At 44.5% G+C, this 12,653-nt stretch overlaps 1 protein-coding gene across 1 annotated transcript; it reads right to left on the reverse strand.

The window, feature by feature from the left end:
* Window positions 1-873: 873 nt before the first annotated feature.
* Window positions 874-9,551, reverse strand: KCNK13 (potassium two pore domain channel subfamily K member 13). The gene is made up of 2 exons (XM_077780922.1): window positions 9,462-9,551; window positions 874-2,132 (listed from the first exon to the last, which is right to left on the reverse strand). Exon 2 carries the CDS (start codon window positions 2,122-2,124, stop codon window positions 1,240-1,242), a length of 885 nt encoding a protein of 294 aa, XP_077637048.1. The 5' UTR covers window positions 2,125-2,132; window positions 9,462-9,551; the 3' UTR covers window positions 874-1,239.
* Window positions 9,552-12,653: the final 3,102 nt, after the last annotated feature.

Genomic DNA, 12,653 nt, shown 5'->3' on the forward strand with positions numbered 1-12,653 from the left:
TTCTAGCCAAGAATCTAAGATGATGCTCATATCCCTAAGGGTTATTTTTTTTTTTGTTTCTTTTTTCACGGAGCACAACAAATGCCCCCAGCCCCACTGTCCATAATAAGCACTCATGTAACCTTAGTTAATAAAGTGAGGATTTATTCAATTTTCAGTTCTAATAAGGAGTCAGCCATTATCTTTGCAATGGGTCCCATGCCCTGGTTAAAAAAAAAAAATGAAATTGTCTCTGTGACCATTGAAGGAAGAACGTTGAGCTATATTCTTCCACTGCAAAAAAAAAAATGAGTCTGTCCACTACTTGGCTGCAGCTTAAAGGCCTGAAGCTGAATTTAGTTTTCTTTTTACCACGCCGAGTCCCACAGACTCCTTAGCCCAGGATTAGGATCTTAAAAATAAAAGAAAGGAAAAACGAAAGGCAGAGAAGCACACGCAGAGAGAGAGACCAGGTGATTTCCTCATCCGCCGCACATAGACACATCTGCTCTGAAGGGAGCCCAGGGCCCAGACACATTCTGAAACATCCCCTCACTTTTCTGAAGGGGCTGCGAAGGGCAGTGAGTCCAGCCAGTCAGGGTTCTAGGGGACAACGAGGATCTCCCGATCAGGATTTTTATTTCCAAATGAAGAACAGAGCAGCGGGGAAATGGAGCCTTACTTGAGGCCTCCCTTCCCTTAGGCAGTTAAAACCTTGGAGGAAGTGAATAAAAAAACAGTGCAATGTCGGGCTGCCTCTGTGATTCATTCTCAAGACTGAGTTCACACCTTATAGAGTCAAGACAAGAAGGGCCTCGCGGCCTCGGTCTGCAGCCCTAGAAGGTGGCTGTGTGTCTGAGGAGCNACGAGGATCTCCCGATCAGGATTTTTATTTCCAAATGAAGAACAGAGCAGCGGGGAAATGGAGCCTTACTTGAGGCCTCCCTTCCCTTAGGCAGTTAAAAACCTTGGAGGAAGTGAATAAAAAAACAGTGCAATGTCTTGGGCTGCCTCTGTGATTCATTCTCAAGACTGAGTTCACACCTTATAGAGTCAAGACAAGAAGGGCCTCGCGGCCTCGGTCTGCAGCCCTAGAAGGTGGCTGTGTGTCTGAGGAGCACAGCTTTCTAGGGCTGGGCCTGCAGAGGGTCACAGGACAGCTCCAGAGGGAACCCGCCCTGGCACAGAGCTGAGCCGGGTGCCAATTCCCCCCATCGTCCACTCTCCTGACCTCCATGTCCAGCGGCCGCTCCCGGCTCCCTACCTGTCCCCGCTGGTCTCCGCCAACCTGTTGTTCATGATGGCGAAGGCCCCCACCCCCCCTGAGAACTCGTTATCCCGGGACAGCACGCTGGCCTGGGGCGGGCAGCCGTTGGCGGTCTCAGACAGCTGCTTCTGGAGGATGGCCAGCGAGACCTTGTTGGCGGCCAAGAAGTCCTTCATGGAGATCATCTCCCCTGAGAGACGCCGCCCGTCCGTGTCGCTTTCCATCACCCCATCCGTGTCTATGGAGATGTCGCCCCGGTCCTGGACGGTGCCCGGCATCACCACGTTCCTCCGGGACCTCAGGAGTCTCCTCTGGCATTGCTGGCAGCACCCCCCATCCATTTTCCTCAGGATCCAGTTCACGGACTGTTTGATGAGGATGGAGATGACATTGAACAAGGAGTAGATGCAGCAGACGCCCATGAGGATGAACACGAAATTGGCGAAGCGGTAGAGGCCTTGGCTGTCATACTGGGCGTTCTGGCTGCTGACAAGGTCCCCGAAGCCAATGGTGCTGAAAGCCACGAAGCAGAAGTAGAGCGAGTCAAAGTAGCTCCAGCCTTCGATGGAGGTGTACATGGCCGACGCGCAGCAGGAGATGAGGAGGGAGGCCACGCACAGGATCAGCATGACGTAGTACACGGAAGGCTTCCAGCCGGCCAGGCTATCCACCTCGCACCTGCCCGGGGGCTTCAGGCTCTCCTGGGGCAGGGCCCCTCGTCTCTGGAGCTGCCGCTGGTGGCACGACTTCATGATGTAGGCAATGACGGTGATGAGGCGCTCCAGGAAGAGGTTGAAGAACAGGATGGTGCTCGCGCAGCCGATGAGGCCGTAAAAGATCAGAAAGATTTTCCCTCCTACCGTCGCTGGAGTGGTCATCCCAAACCCTGCAGGAGACAAAGATCAGAGGGGAGAAGAGTGAGGGAGGCCTCTGCTGCGAATGCGGCCAGGGTCTTGGCACAGAGGACTGGCAAAGGACCCGAAGAAACAGTTTCATAAAAGTGCTCAGTCTTAGCCTTTCTAGTTGTTCCTAGAAATAACTCCTAGGGGAGAACGGTCACGTCCTTTTGAAGATGCCAAGTGTTGTTCAGAGGTGCCCAGCTGAGAGCCCGTGTGGTGCCATTGTACAAATCAGAAAAAGGCACCTCTTCCTCCAGGCGGATACAGTCAGTGAAAGATGGCTGGGTGATGGGAATGCGAGCTGGATTTCGGCCTCCCCTCCTGACTTGGCTAGACATCCTGTGCAGTGCACAACCTGAACCACCACACTCAGCAGACATTGTTCAGACAGACCAACAACAGCTCATAGGAAGAAAAGTCTTATACAGACTCATCGGAATTCATTTATTCTATAAATACTTATTCAATGCCATTCCAGGAATGGGGGATTGAACTCTAAAAAAGCCAGATCTGGTCCCTGCCCTTATGAAGCTCTAGCCTAGTGAGGGGATTACTACATCGTATAGGTGTTGTGCTGAAGGAGGTACAGTGTCCTATGGGAGTGGTTAAGAGGAGGATCCCAGCTCAGACTTGGGATTCTGAGAAGACTAAGCAGGGATACCTGAAAGCTAAAGAGGAATTAGGCAGGCAAGGAGGAGTGTACGTGCGTGTGTGTGCACACAAGCGTGTGCGGTGGTGGTGGTGGGGCTCCAGGCAGAGAAACAGCAAATGCCAGCATATGTAGAAATGAGAAATTTGCTCAAGATTTTCCCATCTTTTATTTTTATTATTTTTTATGTTTATTTATTTTTGAAGGAGAGAGAGAGAGCAAGCATGATCGGAATAGGGGCACAGAGAGAGGAGACAGAATCTGAAGCAGGCTCCTGGCTCCGAGCTGTCAGCATAGAGTCCGACGCAGGGCCGTGAGATCATGAGATCATGGCCTGAGCCAAAGTCAGAAGCTCAATCAACTGAGTCACTCAGGTGCCCCTGTTTTTCCCATCTTTTAAATAAAACTCTTGAAACATACACCTTATGCTTTGGGAGTGGAAACTGAGATGTTGGTTTTTATAGTTTGATAAAATAGAAAATGTCTTTCTTGCCTTTGCCTCTTACTGTTCACAATTTCCACCTTCTTGATCTTTCTACCCATGCACACAGACATGTTACTAAGAATACCAACTATAGGACAACAGGCATCACTAAGAACAACGAGAAAAAGAAAGGAGCAGTGATGCAGTCGGTATTTCTCACTGAGGGGTGCCAAGGGTCAGCCCCCTTGGAGGGATGTGGAATCCTTCCAAGCAAATGATTCAGTAACCATGAGAAGTCTGATCTGTTTGAAGGGAAGGGCATCAAAGTCACTGAATACAAATGCCATTCAAAAAATAAGTACTGAGCATGCCTCCCTGGGTTCATCCCTTTATTTGAACCAAACCTTCTTATTTCCATTTTTTCTTTATTATTAAGTTCACATTCTTTTTTTTTTTTTTTTTTTTTTTTGTGCANAGCCACCCAGGCGCCCCTGAAGTTCACATTCTTAACTTGAGCCTCATCACCGGGATCTTGAGGACTCATCCCTTATTCTCTTTCCCAATGACACCATGCTCGTCCCCAAGCTGGCACTTTTCTTTGTTGCCACAGCTCACCGTGACTGCCTCCCAGGGCACCCCGGAAGTGGTTAGATCAGACCTTGCCATGTGTGGGCTTCTGGGGTGATGACTTCCTCCTCTCCTCAGGCAGAGCCAAAAGGCCACCCTTCCCCAACACCTAGCTACACATACTATGTAACCATCTAGTTTTCCAATTAAATCTGATCTTCCTTCTACAGTATACAAGCATCTACAGGAGGGTAGGGTGTTAATAGCCAATAGCCAAGAGACCAACAGAAGATAGTGAATCTAGCTTTTGAGCTGTATGGGACAGGATGACTTGGTAAGGAAGGATCAAGGTGCCAGGGATACTTCCATGGGGAGTTACAGTTATGGACCCTAATGGTACAGGAAAAATTAGACCCTCATCTCTTCTCTGAGAACTCCTGTTTTCAAAACGAAAGGCCCTCATCAGGTTTCATTTATTAGATAGTTTCCTTATATATATATATAAATACTTTGTCTTTGCTGTGCATTCTCTTGTTAGTACCTTTACCCCCAAGGTTAGTATTCTTACCCCCAAGCTCAACTGAGGTGGTTGTAACAGTGGAGAATTAAGAAAAAAACTTACTGAGTTTAATGACTGAGCTGAGAGGGATATCCTTCTCTGCCCAGTCCAGAGAACACCAAGGAATAACCAAGGTGTCAAGTAATTAGTTCTTGGTGATCTGAGGATGTTGGGGGCAACTTCTCTGGCCCAGTGAATTCCCAGAAATGGTAAAGCTTGCAAATCTTTCCGCACTAAGAAATGAAAAATGAGGGGCACCTGGGTGGCATAGTCGGTTAAGCCTCTGACTCCATCTCATCTCAGGTCTTGATCTCAGGGTTGTCAGTTCAAGCCCTGCATTGGGCTCTATGCTGGTGTGAAGCCCACTTAAAAAAAAAAAAAAAGGAAGACGAGGAGGAGGGGGAGGGGAGAAGGGAGGAGATGATGAAAAATGAAAGCTGGAGTCCCTGTCCCAAAGCTGTAAGGCCAGAAGAGTCTTAGGGATTTCTTCACTGGAGACAGAACTGAGACAGAACCCAGATAAACATTTATCTGAGGACCTTTTTATTGACCCAACAATATTCCAAGAACTGGATAAAGGCATTAAAAACGGGGAAATCCCAGAAATAATAAGGGAGGGAGAGAGAGAGGTGCTTGCCAATAATCAGGAGAATGCAAGATTTAAATGGGCAAATGTTTGCTTCTCCAAAATCTTCCTTTCTAATCCCAGAGGTGACTTAAGTTTACAGCAATAATTTATTAAGCACCTGTTAAGTTCAAGGGCCTGTACTAACTGTCTGGATCGTGCAATGGTGACCTGGACAAGGTCCTTGACCTCAAGGAGCCTTGCCTCCAGGCTGGGACAAATCAACTGCTATCTACAAAGCAAGGCATAGTGAGTCAATGGCCAAAATAAGGCATAATGGAGTTATTCCAGTTTTAGGGTCCCGAGTGCCACCTCACTTGGGATGCATGATAATCAGGTGTGTGATGGAAGCCAGCTGGCAAGCTCAGTAAACTGACTATTCCAATGAAGGACATGTCTAGACATATTCCAGAGCTTTAGAATTTCTACAGTCTATCTTGTTTTTTTGGTTTTAAAACATTCAATTTTATGAAAGAATCGATAAGCCATGGGTTTTGATTACCTGCTGTATTGGCTTGATCACTGCCATCTTTTCAGTCAGCAAAAATAACAGAAAATGGCATAAGTGGTTGTGTGGGGGAAGCACCAGGAGGCAGCCTTGCATGGTTTGCTGTTAGAGATGTTTCCACAGGGGCGCCTGGGTGGCTTAGTCCGACTAACTAAGCGTCCGACTTTCGCTTAGGTCATGATCTCGCGGTTCGTGGGTTCGAGCCCCGCGTCGGGCTCTGTGCTGACTGCCAGCTCAGAGCCTGGAGCCAATTTCAGAGTCTGTATCTCCCTCTCACTCTGACCCTCCCCTGCTCACGCTGTCTCTCTCTCTCCTAGAAATAAAAAAAAAAAAAAAAAAAAAAAAAGAGATGTTTCAACAGCTTCTAAAAAATGTGGAAGCTAATAATACAGGCTTTTTCACAGGAAGACTTTCCTTTTCCGAGCCCCATAAGGCTGAGCATTAGGGGATACCTTGGATTGGGAATAAGAAGCCTCAGGGTCCTCCCTGGTGGAGGGAAAAGAAAGAAGCATCATCAAAGACCTGCCCTGTGCCCAGTATAGCAGGCTCCTCACACCCTTGCAGGGTGTTGATTATTAGTCTACTAGTCCCATACGACAGATGAGAAAAAGAAGAATAGAGAAGCTGAGAAACTTGCCTAGAGGCACAAAGCTGGAATTAGAACCTAGATCTGTTTTGTCTCGCAGGNTGTCCCCCTCTCCAAAAAAAAAAAAAAAAAAAAAAAAAAAAAAAGAGATGTTTCCACAGCTTCTAAAAAATGTGGAAGCTAATAATACAGGCTTTTTCACAGGAAGACTTTCCTTTTCCGAGCCCCATAAGGCTGAGCATTAGGGGATACCTTGGATTGGGAATAAGAAGCCTCAGGGTCCTCCCTGGTGGAGGGAAAAGAAAGAAGCATCATCAAAGACCTGCCCTGTGCCCAGTATAGCAGGCTCCTCACACCCTTGCAGGGTGTTGATTATTAGTCTACTAGTCCCATACGACAGATGAGAAAAAGAAGAATAGAGAAGCTGAGAAACTTGCCTAGAGGCACAAAGCTGGAATTAGAACCTAGATCTGTTTTGTCTCGCAGGCCTGTGCTCTTTCCACCTGACTGTGCTAAGTGAGTGCAAGCCACTGTCAGGTGTACGCATCAGAAGTAGACTTGAGGGAGGGACATTAACCAAGCGTCTATAGTTCCATGCTTTACATAGACACCCCGACCACAGTGGCTGCCAAATCTGGTACCCAAATCAGGGGATCGACTTACATCAGAAATTGAAACCCTACAATTTTCATTTACTAAAACACATGTTTCTGAATGTATGTGTGCCTCTTCCAACAAGTGATGTAATTAAGTTGGTTTTAAAAATGTGCTGCACCCCATGCATTTTGGTCTCCTTGTATTTCATAGGCGCACAAAGGAAACTGATTGTCACAGGTGGTGCTTTTCAATATATAATTTACTCTCCGTGCTTCACGTCTCAGGTCTTCTGATTCAGGTCCTACCCCTGAGTCTGGGAGCACATGAGCTAGCTGACTGAGGACCAAGGGCTCATGGATTTGGTTTGGAATCTAAGGAAGCTCGCGTAGCAATCTACTTTTGTCTAGCTCCCCTGAACCATTTCAGATCTGCTTTACTGTGACTGTAATCCCTAGCACAGCTCCTGGGACCAAACCAGGCTCTCTGGTGTCCTTGGGGTCTAGAAGCAGCTGGAGACTTCCAGGGTCCCTGTCAACCCCAATAGAGCTCTTCATTTAGACCATGAAGAGAAGAGAGCAGGCCTGGAGTCTCCCAGCCTTCTTCGTATACTCTGTTGACCGCCATTCCTTAAAAAATTAATCAAGGGAAAAACAGAGAAAAGCTTTGCATTATGATATGTTTCAAACATACCCAGAGGTAGGGAGAACACTGTAACAAACCCTCAACTTTGAGCAGTTGTCAACATTTTGTCAGGCATGGTTCTATCCAACCCTACCCCCTTTATCTGATGGAGTATTTTCAAGTGAATCCCAGACCTCACGCCATTTCATCCATTAATAATGATGCATCTGTAACTGACAAGAACTTTGTTTTCTCAACATAACCACTATGACATTGTCACACCTAATAAAACAAACACTAATTCCTTAAAACCAAATAATACCGAGGCCGTATTCAAATTTCCCCAAAAATATCTTTTTACAGATCTGTATGAATCAGGATGCTAACAAAGGTCTCCTTTATTTATTGCCAGTCTCCCTTCCCATTTTTTTATGCCATTGATTTGCTGGGTACATGTGTCCTGCAGATTTCAATCACAATTCTTTCTGGAAACATTTTTTAAATGTGTATTATGAGAGTGACTTTAGGTGCAGCAGAAAATCTCAAACACTGCATGGGGACATATACATTGGTATAAACTGTCTAGAAATCAATCTGGGAATGTCTCAGACATCTTAAAAATATTTGTTCCTTTTTCTGTTATTTTTTAGGAATATGTCCCCCAAAATATCAGAAATGTGACTCATTATGTACATTGATGTTCACTGTGGCTTTGCTTTTAATAATGAATATCCTCAGCAATCTAAATGTTAGATAATAGGGAAATGACTAAATAAAGTTGCTCTTAAAATGAGACCATTAAAATGACACATACAAACAGTTTTTAAGGACCAGAGAAAACTGTAAGTGGAAAAATGCAGAATCAAAGCGTACCTGAAGAATGACTCAAGGCTGGTGCATGGGGCATCCTCATTAAGTATTTGTTGGATATGGGAATAAACTTTCTAAAATCCATTTAACCACCTATATATGTTATAGCAGTGAAGATGCTTTTGGTTGCCAGTAATAGCAAATCATAAATAGAGGTGGCTTAAACATGAAGGGGATGTTTTATCTCACAGAACATGAAATTTGTAGATGGGCAGCTCCAGGGATTCACTGGGTGTCTTTCCAAATGATCTTTGAACCAAGACATTTCACCTTTCTGGTTCTGGCCCCATCAACATGTGGGCTACTTCCTCCTGACCCCCACCCCCATGCCAACAGCTTCATGCATTAACTCCTCACAGACTAATGTCCGGAGCAGGAAAATGTTGTGTTCCTGCCTTGTGTATGTCTTTACAATAGCAGAGAATCCTTTCCAGAAACCCCCTGGCGAAATTCCCATTATACATCGTTAATCAGTACGACCCTACTCCTCAAACCAATTATCTAGAAGAGGAATGGATTTCCTCTTAGGCTGGTCAGGGTTTACGAGAGTTCCTTGGGAAAGGGATGGACCCAAGAACCAGCGTGGTCTGCCATAAATATACACAGAAAAAACAACATAAAGAGAAAAAGACATTTTTAGTCAGGGTATTTCAAGGTAGTGATAATTTGAGTGATTCATTTTTTCCTAATGCTTGATATCTTTCATTACTTTTAAACTGAGAAAAATACGTTAAAATATTCTGGATGTTTTCCTCAAATGGCAGGCAAATACCTGTCCAAAACGATCATTTGTCTTGATTCATTTTTCTCAATACACTGAGAAATCAAAGTTTGACTTGTATAAACTTTTCATAATCTTTTTAATTTGGAAATTTTAAGCCTCTTTGTGTGAGATCAAACTACATGGGGGTTTGTGGGTGTTTTTTTTTTTTTTTTTTTAAAGATCTTCCAGTTTCAACTGGGATGGAAAGAGGGGACAAGAACATACCTCATGGGTTATTCCTAGAGGGATTGTGGCGGATGGGAATGGGGTTCCAGTAATGGAAGACTTGAGGTTCTTACCAGGCACAGTCATTATGCAGATTGTGGAACCACAACTGTTAGAGCTGAGAGGAACTTCACAGCCTTCTAGCCCAAGATTTCTATGTTATAGATGTTATTAAAAATGAGGCACTAATAAACCAGGTAATCTTCATGAAGGGTGGAGACTTGGCTTAAATCCACGTTCCCCATCCAGATTGCCCTCTCTTACTCTTGTTGCCTGTGGTAAACCGTTTCCAAAGATTATTTTGAGCAAACTGCTCCCATACCTGTAAGAGGTGACGCCTATTTCCCTTCTCCTTGAATCTTGGATGACCTTGAGGCTTGGTCTGATCAATCCTATGTGGTAGAAGTCATGCTGTATGAGTTCTTGGCTTAGATGGTAAGGAGCCTCGCAGTTCTATCTTTCTCTCTCTGGATCCCTGAGCCACTGTGTAAAAAGTATGACTATTTAGCTGAAGAGAGAGGTCCAGTCCTCCCCAGCCATTCCAGCCTCCTCAGATATTGGGTAAATTCATCTTGAGCATTCCAGCCCCAGTCAAGCATGAGCTATATTAGCTGGTACCTCATGGAGCCAGAGAACCACCAGCTGAGCCCAGCAGACTCAGAGAATTGTGGAAAATGTCCATGGTTGTTGTTTAAGCTATTAATTTGGGGAACACGGATAATGAAATGTGTTTTCTCTGGGACCTGTAATTTTTTCAATAAGTCTTCTTCTTCCCACTATTTCCAGGCTGCTCCAGCTTCTCCCTTCATTGATAATTAAGTGTAAGGGATTTCAAGGAGTGTCAAGAGGAGGTCTGTGAGGGTTTTGGAATTCAATGAAAATTCCACTTGCAAATCGAGTAAGCTGTTGAGCCTGTGTGATATGAAGGGACAGACACCAGCTGAGGGCACCGGAAGGGGTGGGATAAAGAGGGCATTGTACTGTTGATACATATTTGGATGGTGTCCAGTTGGGGGCTATTATGAATAGTATTTCTACAAACACTCTGGTGCATGTCTTTTGGTGAACCTATGTACACATTTCTCTTGGATACCTATACTCAGGTGTGGGAGTGAGGACTCACAGGATATATGTTCAGCAAAGTGGACACCCCAATTTACCCTGCCCACATCAAGGTGTGAGGGTCCCAGTTTCTTCATATTCTTGCCAATATTCTTGTAGGTACATAGTGGTCTTAATTAGCATTTCCTTGACATCTATTAAGTTGAGCCTCTTTTCATATGTTTTGTGGTCATTTGGACATCCTCTTTAGTGCCTGTTCAATTATTTTGCCCATTTCCTTTTTTTTTTTTTTTTTTTTTTTTTTTTTTTTTTTTTTCANNNTTTTTTTTTTTTTTTTGTTTTTTTTTTGTTGAGTTCTAGGTGACACAGAAACAATGAAACTCTAGGCTTTGAGCACTGCTTTAAAGGGTTCCAGATTTGGCTGGTGAATTTACTCCCTCATCTAAACAAGGGCATTGATTCACACAACCTGTCTGGCCAATCTTATCTTGCACAGCACTCATTTCTCCAATGGAGAATTATTTCTAACATTTCCTATGCTAGCCAATATTCCCTATGGCACAGATTTTGATAACAATATTTATAGTGCTTAATAGTAACCTCTTGAAAATGGATTCTGGAATAGAAACTCCCATTAATGGATAACTGTTGCCAGGGTGTAAGCTGAAATTACACAAACACACACTTACCTGTTTATAATGAAGTGTTTTACGGTAAGTGACCACGCAGACAATATGGTAGCAGAAAATGCTCATGTTAACACCCTGCAAAAATTTTCATCTGACAAAACCAGGGTGGGGACCCTAAATTGGAAACTGGCTATGCACCAGATGCTGACACACTCAGCAAAATAAGCAATTTCCATTCACCTCACACTTGAGGAATGCCTGCACACTGGTAAATCTAAGGCAAAGGTACAAGCTCAAAATCAACTCAAAATCCTTTTTCATGAACTTCTACAACTTTTTTCTTTCTTTCTTTTTTTCTTTAAGTAGGCTTCATAACCTAGTGCTGAGCTCACACAGGGCCCAAAGTGGAGCCCAACACAGAGTCCAGTGCAGAGCTTGAACTTATAACTGAGATCAAGGCCAGAGCTGAGATCAAGAGTTGGATGCTTAACCAACTGAGCTACCCAGGCACATGCAGACCTTCTACAACTTTTAAAAGTCACTTCTTTCTCATCTCCAAATATCATTGTGGAGTTCCTCAAGATAGAATTCTGCCAAGAGACAGAATTTCACTTTGCCTTGATGGGATTTCACACTGGACCATGTTTGTGTTCACCATAATCCCTCTTATACAAACCAAAAAGAGCAGTCCCTACTAATTGTTAAAATCATGCCAAGAATGTCTTTTCTTTGGCCTGGTTCTTTCTTCGCAAGCCACCACTGGAAAATTACCAAGAACGAATGATGGGATGTAAAACCAGCCTTGTCTGGTTTGTATGTGTGTTCCTCCATAGTCCAGGACTATGCCCTGTGGCTCACATGTGCATAATGAATCAGGTCTGCTCAGTAGAACTTCAGGCCTACAGGGGAAAAGCTTCCCTCAGGAAGGGATGGCAGTCCCTTCAATTCCATCTAGGTGTGGGTGCCCAAGCCCTGACTTTCCTCATCTATTTGGAAATGAGCTGGAGGGGCAGGTGGCAAGATCAGGTAAGTGAACAGATACTTACTGGATGGCCAGATACGTAAAATCTTGTATTAGCAACATATACTGAATGTTGAGAAGATTGGAATCCGTCCCTTTGGAGAAAGAAAATACTGCTTGCTAGTAATTTTTTAAGAAACACTTCAGGGAGGGGTGCCTGGCTGGCTCAGTGGGTAGAGCATGAGGCTCATGATCTCAGAGTTGTGAGTTTAAGCCCCACTTTGGGCATGGAACGTACATAAAAAACAAAAAACACTGCAGGGAGTGCCAGAGTGGTAATGGACATCTCTTCACAGAAACTTTGGGTGATGAGAAACTAGGACAAACAAGTACCTTAGGAAGTGTGTACAAGGATGTGTGGAGGGAGAGGCATGCGCATTGCATGAAGAGATGGGGGTCATCAGTACTTCACAGGTATCAAAAGTGTGGATCAAGTTTTAGGAGTCTTTTTTTTTCTTGGCTGTTTCTTTTTTTTTTTTTTCTGTGGGAGGGAGGGCAGAGAGGGAGAGAAAGAGAATCTCAAGCAGGCCCTACACTCAGTGAGGAGCCTGACACAGACCTCCATCTCATGACTTGAGCCAAAATCAAGTCAGAGGTTCAACCAACTGAGCCACCCAGGTGCTCCCAGTATTATGAGTCTTCTAAAGAAAATGCTTAAAGAAAGGGGTTTATGAGGGTCAAGTGTTCACAATCATTACTTCCTCTTGGATCCTTTCTAGATGTTGAGGAGAGAACCACTGGAGGCAAGTGTTGACGTGACAGTCAAATAAGGCAATACTGCTGTATTTTATTAGGTTGCACA

Source organism: Crocuta crocuta, unplaced genomic scaffold (genome assembly GCF_008692635.1).
Source record: "Crocuta crocuta isolate KB4526 unplaced genomic scaffold, BGI_CrCroc_1.0 scaffold299, whole genome shotgun sequence".
In the NCBI taxonomy this organism is placed as follows: Eukaryota; Metazoa; Chordata; class Mammalia; order Carnivora; family Hyaenidae; genus Crocuta; species Crocuta crocuta.